Genomic DNA, 15,842 nt, shown 5'->3' with positions numbered 1-15,842 from the left:
AGCTGTCCGTTCGGCAGTAAAAGCCACACATGTTGGTGATAAGGGTGGCCTAAACAAGCAGAGTAAGCTCTGGCCACATGTGGAAACAAAGCAGCTTTACTTACATCGCAGTTTCTGCTCTTTGTCTCCCTTGACGCTGAACTGTGAGACTCCTTCAATAAACTCTGCGAAGGCAAAACAAAGTTCAGGCTCCACTCCATCACAGACGGATAATCTTACTCCACTTCTTAACCATTTTTCTACCCAACGCAGACTCGGCTCTGGGAATCATTTCTCTACAGATGTGGTCCTACGTAAGCTGTTTCATTTTTTAACTAATTGTTTTGATTTCATTTTAATTAAGTTTTACAGAATAATTATCCACCAATTACTCACCTCAGAGGTTTGAATCATGTGATTATCAATATTCAATGGAAAAATAATAATAACAATCTGACAACATTTTTAATAGCATTAGCTTCCCTTCTATCCGTTTTGATAGGACTCCATAATTTAGCTCACAGCGTGTTTTCTTTGCAGTTCGAGTTATTCACGTGTGGATAAGACCTTTTATTGATACCTGTTATGGTGTTATAAGGTGTGTTGTGCCGTACCAAGCACTGTTAGGCTGAAGCGCAGAGGAACCCGTCTCAGACAGCTGTATCTGCTTATAGCGTCAACATCATGGCTACTTTGACACTTGAACCGTGTGCAATGGTGGACGTTCACACTGAGCCTGGTTCTGGTTCTGGTTCTGCTGGAGGTTTTCTCCCCGTTAAAGGGGAGTTTTTCCTCTCCACTGTCGCTTCATGCATGCTCAGTATGAGGGATTGCTGCAAAGCTTTCAACAATGCAGATGATCCCTGTAGCTCTACGCTCTTTCATGAAGAGTGAATGCTGCTTGGAGAGACTTGATGCAATCTGCTGAGTTTCCTGAGATAGGAAACTTTTTGACTACTCTGTCTGGACGATGAGCCTTGAGACGACGTGTCGTGAACTGGCTCTACATCAATAAACTTAATTGGACTTAAATTTTACAGACTCCTCAACCTACTAATGCCTCTTCTAAATACTACTAGTTATTATTGCCGTATCTGACGGCTTTTAATTGCACGCTGTGGCAGAACGCTAAGGAAAGCAAGTTTCACTGAAAGCAATTCCTCCTCATTTGTACATAATTCAAACAGATTTTTTTTATTTTAACCAAAGCTAAACACATTCACACTGAATCCTACAGAAATCACTATTGCTGCTAAATGTAGTTAGATTTTAAATGCACCCAAGCTGAGATATAACTGACTGGTGTCAACAGGTGCATCATTTCCAGGCTGATTCTACTTTCACACAGTCCAGACACAAAGCAGAGTACTGAGTTGTAGTTAGCATCAGAAAACTATGTTGGACTGCTGTGCTGAGCACACTGTTCCACTTAAAGTAAAAAGTCACAGAAAAACCACATTTCATGACAGAAACAGCTCAACTTGTTAGGTTCTTCCTACGAGGAACAGAGCGGTCACAGCAGCAGGGGAGAGAAGCAGGCGCTGAAGCGCTGCGGCGGGGGTTCGACGCCTACCTTTAAAGTCCACCTCTCCGTTCCCGTCCGTGTCGAATATGTCGATAACCCTCTGCACCAGCGGGTTCTGTTGCAGCTCCGGCAGAGACATGAATTCCTCGACGCTGAGAGAGCCCGAGTTATCTAGGTCGAGTTTCTTAAACCTCTTCCCTAGCCTCTTAATCTCATCAGCATCGACTGGACAGAGAGAAAAAGAAGAGAGACACAGAGAGAGGAGGTCTGGATGAGACATTTTTTTCCTTTTGGACCCCTGACCAAAAGGTCCTCGGTCCCCTCTGCCCGAGTACCAGAGGGAGAGAACAGAAACTGACCCGTAAGCAGCGTTATGCAAACCTGCAACACAGAATCAACTAGCAGTGTCTGCATATAATGCTCCAGGAAGGGAGGGGGGGCTGCACAGATATTAGTTGTACATTTCACAAGTTGATTTGTTGTTGTTTATAAAACAGGTCAATGACAAAACCCTTCCAGCCCCATGGACCTTGAAACCTTGGAGCTGCGCAGACCGCAGCCTGATTGTTCTGCTCTCTGCAGCTACAGAGAAAGCCTCGGCTCGCCGGACTGCAGACGCCAGAGCAAACCAAATCTGATCGCTCTGACAGAGCCGCTTTGAACTTCAATGAAAAAGTAGGCCAACGGGAAAAAGAGAGGAGCGCTGCGAGGAGAGGAGGAATTAGGAGGAAGCACCTGAACTGTGAAAACTTACAGCCTTTGTGGTCGACCGGCGCCTCCTTCTTAGACGGCGTTTGGATCTTTTGTTTTCCTGCCATGAGGAGAAGGCCTCGCCTCTCTTGGCTGCTACGCTATGCAGCGGCCGAGGAGTAATCCACAAGCAATAACAGCGCGTTGTTAATTACTATATAAGCTCATCCACAGGCAGTCAGTCACATGATCCCACTGGCCAACCACAAACTATTACTTTATGTGCTTTAAGCCGGGGTCCTAAATGACACGGGCTGTTAATCTGCAGGAGACAGGTGTGGCCAATTCATCAGGCTACCAATTCAGTTCATTCTGCTTCTGATCGGGTTTATTGACCTCCTCCAGAACGAGAGGTCCAGGGGCCTGACGGGCGCTGATAGGACTGACCAGCTGATTTAAACACTGACGAATGAGCCGGAAGCCGAGCGCCCGAGGCGGTCCCGCTTCAACAAGGCCGCTACAGAGCTGCTGGTTCTTGGTACGATGTGAAGCAAACGGCAGAGGGTGACTGCTGGTGTCTGACACGGAGCGAGGCTGGAGGAAGGAGCACAGCCTGATGACTAATCTGCATGTATTGGAGGAGGCGTGGAGGAAGGAGAGAGGGTGAGAGGCAGAGACTAAGGGCGGCCAAAAGCTGAGGTCTTGTTCTGAGCCTCCTATCTGGACTGCAGGTCAAAGGACTTGGAAGTAAGGCCAGGGTGGGGAAAGCGTCGGAGCAACGCGTTGGTGTGAGCGGCCTCTTAGTTCCAGGGAAAATTTGGGCCAATGAGGAACTCTGATAAATATGGCTGTTAGGGACAAGAAGTGAAATGATATACGTTCCCTTCCCTTTTCAAGCCTGTGAAAAGCTAACCCCCCCCTCCCCCCGTGCTGCGCGGCGTCACCATCACAGGCCCAAACAGATCCCACAGGACCCACTACTCGTCCCCGTGGGCAGTGGGAACGGTGGGAGAGCACCTGGGCGTGGAGCTGGGACGCTCTGACAGCTTTCTAGACGCAGCACGCTTCTTCTCCGCTTTCAACTCTTTACCAAGAAACAAAACGCCAGGAGTTTGCTTCTGAAACCATGACGGCCACACTGCGTCACATCTCCCCACTCAGCCACGAGTCACGACCAGGTCAGGGCACCGAGGTTTATCCAGCTGGCCCGTTAATGCCGGGCAGCTGAACTATAACAGCCTACGACATTTTGACAACATTTTAAAGCACCGACGCACCTGAAACCGTCATTCTGAGAAACTATCAGAACAATTAAACAGCTGTTTTACCAACTGTTTAATTAGGGTTAGTGAAATGGACTTTACATTTTAATCACAATACATTGTGGCATAAGTTGTAAATCGTCGTTCATCATCACTTTTATCAATACCTGTATGTCTGTGACTGCATGACAACGCCCCATAAATACAAATACAAAACAAAAACATCTGAATTATGGTTCATCAGTAAATTAAAGAGGTGTGAGTTTTAGTCACTAAACTGCATTTATTACACTTGTGAATTTATTAATATGCATCGATGCTCTGAAGGAACTTATAGTGGAGAAAATAGCAAATATAACATTGCTGACAATACTGGCAGTTTTTTTCTTTTTAAATTATTAATAATAAGTAGAAATTAGTCAGTTATTCTCAAAATAAATCCTAATTCTTCTACTAAATTTCTCACAGTAACAATAAACCATATTATAAATGCCCACCCCTGTGTTTGATGTCTGTTTTGTCTTGGTTGCAGTTCAACACTTTGTCCATTTTATCAAAATATCCTGAGAATTCACCTGCAGCGCCTTTCCCTTCATCTCTAACTTCATTAGCTGAAACCCTGTGCTTGCCCTGCAGTCAACTATGGCAACAGTTCACAGCATGAGAGGACTACTCACCTTCCACCAGCCATCTATCCAATAAAATGCTTTTAAAACCAGGTTTAGACGTTCATAGCCTTGAGCAGGTAAAGCTGTTACCGTGTCCATAGCGGAGAAGGACATCGCCTTTCTTTGTTCTTTCCCTGCGTATAGACAAAGTGGGTGGTAGTTTATTTGATAATATATTCTATTTAATGGCTGAAGGGTCTGATAAATATCACTGAGGGGCATCAGGTCCACAGAGCTGGAGGAGGAGACGAGATTAGACGTGTTCGCCAGTCCAACCACCTCATGGCTTAAAGCAGCAGACCTAAAATAAGCCCCACTACACTAAATAAGAGGATATATTCCTAGAAAAACAAGGAAACCTTTTAAGGATGGGAGAGAAACCATTTTCGACATTTCCACCAAACAGCGGAAAACTACGGCCATCTGCTTTACAAGCACCTGGTGAATTCAATTGGTTATATAAAAGCCATTTTAGCCTGCCTAAAATATTTCCTTTGTGCGTTCGCTAGCAAGCGAGGCCCTTCAGCTCCCAATTACCGCCCGCCGCTCTGTATCTAATTTTCATTAGATTTGCACATATAAAGCACACCTATTAATAACGAGAGGCCACCGAAAATAATCTAGCTGCACAAACAACACAGGCTTTTACAACATGTGGCCCCGGGGCGTCCACGCGTGTTGGAGCCCAGCGAGTGGCTCCTCTTCAGCATGAAACCCGTTCTTATCAGCGGCCTCCTGCTTCCTGCTGGCAGCAGGTGGCGGCGGCCGAGCTCCCAGCAGCCGAGCGTTACGACGCCTCTGACCGACCGGAGGCAGAGCCCAGCGGCTCGGGGCGGCCCTAGTAGGCCAGCTTAGTGGCTTTTATTGTGACGTCTGAAATGAGAAGCAATGGTTCGGGGTAAAGCTCATGTTTAAGTGAGGGCAGCTACAAGGCAAACTTTTGCATACGATCAAACTCGCCTTAGGTATAGTTTGTGGCCTATACGACACACCACCGCCACTTTTTTAGTTCGCCTTCGCTGTGCTCCATGCAACTTTTCATTTAACTGGACTAAATGCTCCAGTGGTAAAGTGTACATGCCTCTGCTGACTAAACACAAAGCAGAGGTCAGTTTGGTCCCCTCCTTTTTATTTGTATGTTTTTGACTGAAAAGTGCTTCTCAGCGGCGTTTTCTGGCAGTCTGTATTGGTGCGTATCTAAACCATACGTCAGAACGCCGCATGGACCTCTTGTAGCGTTTTGAGGGCTCGCTAAAAAAAGAAGGCGTGACAGGAGAAAGGCTGGAAATTACCGTTAAAATTACCGACACACTGCATTAAAACTGGCATTTAATGTGGAGCAATATGTATCGATAGATGTAGTGCAATAGAAAAAAAAAAAGGGTCAATAAAAAGTTCAATAGAAGAACAGTCCTACAGTCTAGTCTATCATGTAGGTTTATATTACATTCATTACATCCTCCCAACCAATTACAAACGCAGACCCAGGAACGCTTCGTCACCAAGCTCCGCCCCCTTCAAAGAGTTCAGAGAGCAGGCGTTTTTTTATACTTTAAAAACTTACAGTTTTGGTATAAAGTTGGTTGAATAAAGGGTTGAGTGTTAATTCAGTGTTTGTGTCTTTATCTAAAAATAGGTCATTAAGCAACAGCATAAAATGGCCAAAATATAAGTTTTAATATCATTCTGATCTGATTTCTATTTTATCAATATGCTTTTTTCCTATGTCGCCCAGCCCTAGTAGAGGGTCTAGTCAAAGTTTGACTGAGGAGATCCATTTTTAAAAGAGGTTTGTGATTCTTGAAACCTTTACTCTGTGGAAAAAAGGAAATCTCACCAATACCCTGTTGATTCTTAGCCTTGTGAGACCATCCTGATCTCGCAAGCTTTCAAGGTTTCACTCGCAGATCAGTCTGGCTACTTTCCGTTAAAGAAAATTTGGAGCAGTTCACCAAACGAACGTCCAATCAGCGTTGGCTTTGAGGCGGGTTGAGGTGTGACGCAACGAGAAGCGCGACAGTTCAGTCTAAAGAACATGGCGGCTTCAGCCGATGAAACTAGCGTTAATGTGGCTATCGAGCAAGTTTTATCGGAATTACAGAGTATTTCTTCACTGAAAGAAGAGCAAAACACTGCTCTGGAGGCTTTTCTCAGAGGAAAACATGTTTTTGCTCTTCTCCTGACTGGTTTCAGCAAGAGCTTGTGGTTGTGTTTCCGTCGTCGCTGTTAGTACGTCATATGCTTCGTTGATCTGATTGGTTTATTTGGCCCGTCTATCACCAACATAGGCCAATCAGCTAACCAGTATTTTCGCCCCTTCCCAAAATTACTTCAACGGAAGGTTTCCAGATGGATATGCGAAGCAAATCTATCTGGCGGAGTCAGGTAAGTTGATTCTTGCTGCAATATGTAATGTTATAGGCGTCTACACACCCACCCTTTTTAAAGCCTTTAAAAAAAATTTTGAATAATTTGTCAAATGCTACAGAATCTGTTTTAATCCATTTATTAGTGAAAGGAAATGTGGCTGGTGTCTTTAACTACTCTTGGTTCCTGGACAGTTGAACGGCTCCGATGCGTTCAAGTTTCGTATGTAGAGCAGAGTATTTTCATCAGATAGAAACATGAAAAAAAACACAAAAAAAAAAAAAACACAACCTGACTGAACAAATCTACTCATAACAGATGAGCTGCCAGTGCTAAGTTCAGAAAATGACGTTTTAGCATGTATGACCGCTTCTAAACATATCCTGAAGAATCGCAACAAGTTCCAAGTTAAATATGTCCCAGCCTACAGCTATGAACAGTATCTGAAGTTATGAAGTTAAATATGTTTGAGGGCAGAGGAGCTACTTACCATCAGATCTGCAGCTTTAGACGTCTGCAACAATTCACTCACTTTCACTTTCTTGCTTGTGTGGACTTTACTTTGTTACAGACTCGCACAAACGACAAGCTTCACACCTTCTTGCAAGGATGTGAAACGCTACTTTGTGATGGGCAGACAAACCGGGGCTACCAGAGAAATCGTTTAGCAAAAAAATCTGTTTAGCATGTAATAGTCCAATAATCCGCCTGAATAAAAGAAAAACACTTAAGCCTTTCCTTACCCTTGGATAACAGCAAAACAACCGCAGGGGTTTGGCTTAATGACTAGTCTTGCTCGTTTTGGGATATTTTACACAAAAGGTTAATGAAAACTGCTCTTAGTTGGTATAAATCCACATGTGAATCCTTCCCTTTATGTACCTCACGTAAAAAGGCCCAAAAAAACAGACTAGCCACGTCAAAACAGAAGTTCCTGTTTGTCAGACACCATCTTGTCAGAGATGTACTGAAAACGCTTGGGGGGGGGGGGGGGGGGGGGGGATAAACACATAGCTGTGACATTGCTGACAACTTTCGATACAACTATTGAGCAGAGAACAAGCGAGCGCAGTGGCTAGAGCCCTAATTGATGGCAGAAGCTGTCAGGAGTGGAGGTGCATGTATTATTCATGAGCGCAAAGACGGCAGCCTTCTCAAAGCCCGAGTCCCTTTCTGGGTCTCGTTCCAACGAGTCTCATGTCTGCCAGCATCAGAGAGCCACGCGGCATCCAGCCGAGCCAAGAAAAGCCAATCATTACGGCCGCGGAGCTGGTGCCTTTACTACAGCAGCCACTTGTGCATCACGCACACTTTTCTCTCTCATATTGGTGATGCTTATTAATAGGACTGAAAAGACTCCTCGAAAGCACAATTTGAGTTCGATCTGACTCGACGCTTGGTTTATTGTAGCGCGTACGCTACAAGTCACTGGCATAAAATTACAACATTGAAAATGAGCTCAAAATAGGTGAAATCTCATTATCCGAGAATGATTTTGTGCAAAACACGCAATGAACATGTTGGCTATAGCCCACAGACCTGTCCTAAATGCTGAAAGGAAGAATAATAGGTCACCTTCATGATGTGGTGCAAGACGTGGGAAGAGAAAAAAAAAAAAAAGCTGCCAATACTACAAATAACTTCCAGTAGAAAAAAAAAAAAAAGTATATTCTCTGAATTTCACAGACAGCTGTGAGAGAAGTCTGATGAAAAGGTGACAGCTAGATGTGAGAGCCAAGAAAGACGGGAGATGTTCTGGGATTTTTTTTTTTTAATCACAACACCTGGAAAAAAAAAAAAAGAGAGAAAAAGAATATTACAAAGCAGAGGAGGGTTAAGAAGAAAGTGGCGGATGTACCAAACGCTACTGATGGTATGCATTTGTAGCCTGCTGTCGACTCGACTCTCAGGCTCAACGCACAGATCCAACATGCAGAACAGAGCCCGCTGTGGATGGCATACCTCCTACATAAACCTAAGGAGAAAGAAGATGGATGTGTTTTTAACCCCAGCATAAGGGTTCACCCTTGAGCAATGTGCTGGTGCGACGCAGCAAAGCAGAACGTAGAAACCGTCGAATGCAGTCGCTTTACCATGGAAAAACAGTGACGCATTTATTAGGATCTCTTTTCTACCTTTATCGAAACCTAGAATGTGTTTACACCAATTGTGTTTTAAAGCTTAATCTATCAGAAAACATGCTAGAATGACACCCTTAGAGCTGAGATTTCATTTAATGCAAGAAAAGGGAGAGGTTTGCCTCATCAGAGGCTCCTCACACCGCCATGCTAATGAGCAGCTCTGAGGGACACCCGATGTAACTGTGAGATGATTATGATAATCTCATATAGTCTCACACTGAGCGCACACACACACACACACACTTTCAGAAACGCTGTGTGCACCCACAACAGTGTTACTAGGCAACAGGAACCCATTAGCCCCCAAGGTAGCCCACATCCACACGCAGACACACACAGACTGAAAAGAAACACTTAAACAATTGTTCAGGAGGGGAACGCGTGAGAACATATATGTAGATGCCATCAGCCTCTGAGGTGGCGCAGGCTGAGCCGCTTCGACTAAATGATTGCATAAGTGACAGGAACGGGGCGAAGGCGATCTCTGCCAGAACGGCTGATAATTCACACCATTAATCAGCAGGATCGATGCAGGTCGTTCTCAGCTGGCACACGCCGCTAACCGTTTGTCCTGCTTAACCGTGTAAGCAGCCAGGGCCAACCGTAACATTAAAACAAAAAGCAGCATCTACCCGTTTCCACGCTCCGTGTTTGAGTAATTATAGAAAAACCCAGATGTACCCAAAAGTGTCATTAATGATTGTGTCCCTCCATGCTAAGCCCTTAAACAGTTCACCCTGCACACCGATGGAGACACGTGACTCCATTAAGGCAGCTAACCTGAATCGAGCCGAGCGTTGTGAAGAGGAAGCTGGAATTTCAGTCGGTGCGTTACTGAAAATAACAGCCGTGTTGTATATGGCGTTCCCAGCCAGCAGCCAAGATAAGGCATGAGGGGTGGGTAAACATGAGATGGCTACACGCACAGCTCAGTAATTACATGGGTTTGACACATGACACCGAGCCAATTAGCACAATGGGGCTGCACTGAGTAAACGAGAATGTAGTAATCATACTGAAGGGGGCAGACGGGATTCAACATAAACAACAGACTTGTCGCAGGATGCCTACAAACTGGCCATGTTAAAATCTCAGAGTAGATCCCAAAAGCCACATCTAGTCGGTGCGTGTTTCACGATTCATAAAAAGAAATGTCGTTGTCCCTCTGCTGAATAAGATGCTAAGTTTATAAATAAATAAATAAAACATTTCAATAATTTGAACCTACCTCAGATCATCTAATAAAAAAAATCTACTTAAGTAGTAATGTCTCTTAAATCTGAAAAAAATATCTTTTAAATCCTCTAAAAGCAGTTTGTGATCTGTGATAGCTTTGTTTGTAGGAAATCACCAAAATAGGAGTTTGGATGCTTTGTTTGGAAAAGTATATCTATATGGACTTAAAAGCTGTAAAAAAAAAAAAAAAAAAAAGCTACGCAATTGCCCTTCGACCTTTAAAAAAAGTGTGCTTTGCTCATTCTGTCAGTAAGTTGGCTATCTAAAGCTCTAATGTTGCAGACAAAATAGCATGCCGTCTTTCAATCAAATTCTGTAAAGTACGCACGTAAAAATAAATAATGTCTTTACCTTTTAGATAAACTCTATACACTGGACCAGCTCTATACCCTCAGCAGGATTCTTGAGGGGGCATGGGAGTTTGCCCAACCAGTCTACATGTGTTTTGTGGATCTGGAGAAGGCATTCGACCGTGTCCCCCGGGGGATCCTGTGGGGGGTACTCCGGGAGTATGGAGTACCGGACCCTTTAATAAGGGCTGTCAGGTCTCTGTACGACCGGTGTCAGAGTCTGGTCTGCATTGCCGGCAGTAAGTCGGACTCGTTTCCGGTGAGAGTTGGACTCCGCCAAGGCTGCCCTTTGTCACCGATTCTGTTCATAACTTTTATGGACAGAATTTCTAGGCGCAGCCAAGGTGTTGAGGGGATCCGTTTTGGTGGCCTCAGGATCACATCTCTGCTCTTTGCAGATGACGTGGTCCTATTGGCTTCATCAGGGCGTGATCTACAGCTCTCACTGCAGCGGTTCGCAGCCGAGTGCGAAGCGGCCGGGATGAAAATCAGTGCCTCCAAATCTGAGACCATGGTTTTGAACCGGAAAAGGGTAGAGTGCCTTCTCCGGGTTGGGGAGGATGTGCTGCCCCTAGTGGAGAAGTTCAAGTATCTTGGGGTCTTGTTCACGAATGAGGGGAAGATGGAGCGGGAGATCGACAGGCGGATTGGTGCAGCGTCTGCTGTGAAGCGGGCGCTGTACCGATCCGTTGTGGTGAAGAGAGAGCTGAGCCAAAAGGCGAAGCTCTCGATTTACCGGTCGATCTACGTTCCTACCCTCATCTATGGTCACGAGCTTTGGGTCGTGACCGAAAGAATGATATCCCGGATACAAGCGGCTGAAATGAGTTTTCTCCGTAGTGTGTCTGGGCTCTCCCTTAGAGATAGGGTGAGGAGCTCAGTCATCCGGGGAGGACTCAGAGTAGAGCCGCTGCTCCTCCACGTCGAGAGGAGCCAGTTGAGGTGGCTCGGACATCTGGTCAGGATGCCCCCTGGACGCCTCCCTGGTGAGGTGTTCCGGGCACGTCCCACCGGGAGGAGGCCCAGGGGAAGACCCAGGACACGCTGGAGGGACTATGTCTCCCGGCTGGCCTGGGAACGCCTTGGGATTCCTCCTGAGGAGCTGGCCCAAGTAGCTGGGGAGAGGGACGTCTGGGCCTCCCTACTGAAGCTGCTACCCCCGCGACCCGACCCCGGATAAGCGGAAGAAGACGGACGGACGGACCTTTTAGATAAGTTTTCTCAACCCCCCCCCCCCACAGTTTCACACTTTTCCAGACAATGTGGGAACCTTGTTGTGAATATGAGATGTGAGGCATCCAGCAGTCTTTTTTCCAAGTTGTTCACAATGATTCATCCTTTCTCTTACTTCATCAAGACAAAAGCATTGCTCAGAAGAACTTTCCATAAAAGGCAGACAGACGGGAAAAAAATGCTGAACAATGCTACATGCTAAGCTAACGCTACCGCACTGATGTTTGAGAGCAACTTAAAAAGGTCAATAAAGCTCCTGTATCTGCAACAGTGAAACACTTCCACTCCGTTCTGCAGGAAACTGGTAATCAGCTGATGGCTCAGTCGGCTAATAAATAGTGAAGCAAGAAACAAACCAGTGCCCCCCCCCCCGCCATTAATCTTCTGTGTCTAATGATAACAGGTTACAGTGGAGCCAAACTGAAGCTGACAACTATAGTAGAAAAGAGGAGGAACCCATGGAAACCTACCCTGCTGCTGTAGTTGACCACAAACGATATGATGAGACTGACCAGACAGAAATTGTACTGAATATATTTGCATCAAATAAACCCTTGTTCACGCTGTAAAAATCTGTTTTATATGCTCCAGTACCATGGTGTTTTTAAAAAAAAAATTATTTACTTTAGCATGATTCTTTATTTGTTCCTTGGTAGTAACAGTTCATTGTAAAAACAGCAAATTGACAAGCAAATGGAAACCCTTTAGATAAGCAATTCTAATAAAATAACTGTACAACTGAATCAAAAGGTACATACTTCCACAAAATATATTACTTATATCGTTAGTGCAATCTGGTCTACTGGTTTGGCAAACAAGGGACACCTAAATGATTCCCTAAACGAAGACTCACTTCCCACCTGCTTACTGGTTTGGCTCTAATAAAGGAAGTTTAAATTTTTATAGTTTACCATATTTTTTACTCTTGACGAAAAATAATACGGTGCCTTCAAAACTGTTGCCGCTCTACCCACAATGGTAAAGTATGTAGTATTGTCCTATTATCGCTATCAAGTCTGAAATATTTATATCATGACAAACCTAAAAGGATGATCCAGGAAAATGTCCCATTTTCCTCCTCCCCCCATTTCCCCTACTAGCTTTCTTAATCATTAATTAGTCATCCACTGGTACAAGACTGAAATATTCACTCTAATTGTGCAACTCAAATTTTCCATTTCAGACAAAGTTTCTGTTTCAGCGTAGGGGCAAGGAGGTTCACCTATTGTATCATTTACCAGGCCTTTTTTGTAGAAATCCATGTTAGAATTATGACTTATAACGAGTATAAATGGGATCATTACTTTTGCCATTTTTCCCTCCTGTTGGAGAGGGTTACCATCCATCATGGACCATAAGCATTCTGGCTCACACAAGAGGCTCAATACTTTGCAGCAAAAGCGCTCTCTCTTTCAGAGCATTCCTCCTCTGATAAAACATCCTGGATGAACATGGTGGGACATTGGGTGGCCCAGATAATCCCTGTGCTGAAGCGTTTTGATAACTTTGTATTTTCTTGAAATTTCGGAAATTCCTAACAATTTTTTCACTACAGTTTTTAAAAATAAATAAATTGGACAGTTACAGAACACAGGAAATGCACCGCTGGCCATTAACTTCAGGGTTCTTGCCGTTTTAATAATGATAGCTATTAGCAAGATTATTATGGCTAACAGAAGCTGAAAGACTTAAAAAAATTCAAACCTGTAATAATCTTTTGTTTCCTTTCGAACATACCAAAACTCAAGTTTAAAAAGGGCCTACTCGCCCATAGGAGTAAGGCAACAAAATGCAGATTTTAAATGCAAAATCTCTGTGTCAAGGCTTTAGACAAAGCAGAAATTAGAAACTGGCAACACATTTCTATTCTTATCTTAGGCCACACTAAGACTAGGGGGTACATTTGGATGAAATTTTCAATTTAAACAGTTTACAAACACTTAAAGACATAAAACAATATAACAAATAGTTTTGGCCACACAGCAATTAAAACTGTTCTAGGAGTTAAGACGTGAACCCAATGACCAGTTGAAGTTGGACTAAACAGGATTGCACTGAACAGGCCCTGGATTTCAGAATCAGGCCATTTCTGAAGCTAAATAAAGCAGCTAACACACCAACACGCGCCCTGCCACACTAACTAAGCCTTATCTCATGCAGGCCAGCAGTGACACGAGGCTGTATAACCTGGATTGTATACTACAGCTCCAGCACTTTGTGCATTAGGCTGATTGTGCCGACTGCTCTGATAACATACAGTTTGCTTGCATAGACCAAACCGAGGACACAGCTGGGCACAAAACATCGATGGTGTGTATTTATAGCTTTTCCGTCATCAGAAAACCCCCAACTCACCCCTCCATCAGCGGCTCGCCCCCCCCGCCCTCAGGGAAACCCCTAGCAACAAGGAACTCCAACGAGCTGCCCGCTGTTTATTTTTATTTTGGGTGGCCGCAGCCCGAGCTGCAGCGGCTACAAGCTCGCTGCTGCATTTCTTTCAGAGCACCGTGCAGTCAGGGGCCTGTGAGTGGGCATGCTTTTAAGCAAAGTGTGTGCTGAAAATGTGTGGAGGTGCGTCTTTTATGCCCAAAAAAAATAAAAAAAAGCATGTTATTACTAGTAGGCTATGAAATTCTGCCAGTAACGGTACAGTACTGCGCTGCCAAAAGAAGGCCTTGAAACAGGCCGCCTTTTTCACAGTCAGTCAAATCGAGGCGACGCACAAAGAAGATATTCATGTTTATCTGATGAACATCAATAAATAGCGCCGCAAGGCATATGACAGCAAGTTCAGGTGACTGGGAGCATGAATTTACTGGAGCACGTCACTTTGAGAGCAGCGGCCTGCAGAGGGGCGAGTGTCTTCCACCAACAGGCCACAGCTAATGTCTTCGCAGTCAGAGAGCGCCTGTCCGAGCGTTTGAGAAGTGGAACAGCTGTTCCGGCAGTCGTGGATTACAGAGCCAGCAAAAGACGAAAAAAAAAAAGACAAAAAGACAGAAAGACGGTAAGGATATCAAACAACAGGAATACTAGAAATTATTTCTGAAAGACCCTCAATATGTTAAAAAAAAGATCTGACAGTTTCTAAATTGCTTATTGAATGTCCTCAAGACTTTCCTGTTACACACTTCTAATAGTCAAAAGCCATTAGTACCATATCCAAAAGGTTTAAAATTTAAGATTTTTTTTCTTCCGAGTATTTGTATTTAAGGCCCATGTGGCACATTAAATAGGAAAAAAAACAGCCAAAAGGATGAACTAGTGGGAGAAAAAGAAAGAACATTATACTAAAGAGAAAAGTTAAGAGCAGAATATAGTGCACCGTCATGCATGCTTTGGATCCACCCCCCCCTCTCTGTGGCGGCCTAATCCGGGGGGATGCCTGGAAGGCCAGGCCGGCCAAGGTCCTGTCCCCCACTAAGTATGGACAAGCCGGAGTGTTGCTCTGTCCACAGCCCTGCTCACTTTACCAAGGCATATTACTTTCAAAAGGTTATTGTGCATGTGCTGTGAAAAGGTATTTCTACTTCTTAAAAAATGTGCACATCTTGCCACGTTACTACCACACTTCAATGTATTTTATTGGGATTTGAAGTTATGGACCAACACAAAGTAGTGCATCAAATGCCTGAAAAAGAAAATCCATTGCTTTCAAGTTTGTGAAAAAAAAAAAAAAGGGTTCTATGTAAATTTGCTTTTGGTGCCTGAGTCAATCCTTTGTAAAGCCAGGTTTTAATGTTACCACCTGCTTTGCACATCTGGACACAAAAATGATAGCGGTTCCGTCATTCAGTGCTAGACTTTGACATGTCGATGTGTTCCTACACATCGACATGCTTTGATCTAAATGATCCGACTGGAGCTCTGCCCGTATGTTGCACGTCACCCTCCATGATTGAAGGGGAACAGTTACCCCAGTCTGAAGTCTTTTACAGCCGCTCACATCTTTTCTTTGAGTACTCAACTCCGTCCACCATCAACTCTGACCACTCTGCCCATCTCTGCTGAAGAACAGCTTTTCCACAGCATAACCCTGCCACAAACATAGGGTTTAACCGTTGGCTGGCGGGGGGAGGGGGCGTCCCACCTGAGCTGTCGATCTGCACAGCTCCTCTAGAGCTACCCTTTCAGCTAGGGCTTCTCATTGCCCGTCCTGTCAGTGTAGGTGCACGGCCACCTGCAGAAAGCTTTGCAGTTGTCCCGTCCGCTGTCCGTTATCAGATGATACATTGAACTGTGCTGCTTGTGATGTTTAAAGCTGCTGTATATCTAATACTGCTGAATATCTGAATATAGATCTAAATAGAGGTTGGTGCTATACAAATCCTGAAAATACAAAAGGACGGATATGGATCAATACATTAGAAAACTGAGCTCCTTTGCTGTGC

The 15,842-nt window shown here is 44.5% G+C and overlaps 1 protein-coding gene across 2 annotated transcripts in view; it reads right to left on the bottom strand.

Moving 5' to 3' along the window:
• ppp3r1a (protein phosphatase 3, regulatory subunit B, alpha a) overlaps positions 1 to 15,842 on the bottom strand; it is a 57,271-nt gene that overhangs the window by 8,166 nt on the left and 33,263 nt on the right. Inside the window, exons 1-3 of one of the 2 annotated variants that reach the window (XM_036126455.1) lie at positions 2,259 to 2,362; positions 1,553 to 1,729; positions 105 to 164 (exon numbers count right to left, since the gene is read on the bottom strand). In XM_036126455.1, the coding sequence (XP_035982348.1) occupies positions 105 to 164; positions 1,553 to 1,729; positions 2,259 to 2,322 (301 nt within the window). In that variant the 5' untranslated portion in view covers positions 2,323 to 2,362. Of the gene's footprint in view, positions 1 to 104; positions 165 to 1,552; positions 1,730 to 2,258; positions 2,363 to 15,842 lie in introns of those variants that run through there. The other variant, XM_012872811.3, reaches the window with a different exon arrangement.

This window comes from Fundulus heteroclitus, chromosome 22 (genome assembly GCF_011125445.2).
Source record: "Fundulus heteroclitus isolate FHET01 chromosome 22, MU-UCD_Fhet_4.1, whole genome shotgun sequence".
NCBI lineage: Eukaryota > Metazoa > Chordata > Actinopteri > Cyprinodontiformes > Fundulidae > Fundulus > Fundulus heteroclitus.
This window is presented reverse-complemented; position numbering and strand designations above follow the sequence as displayed.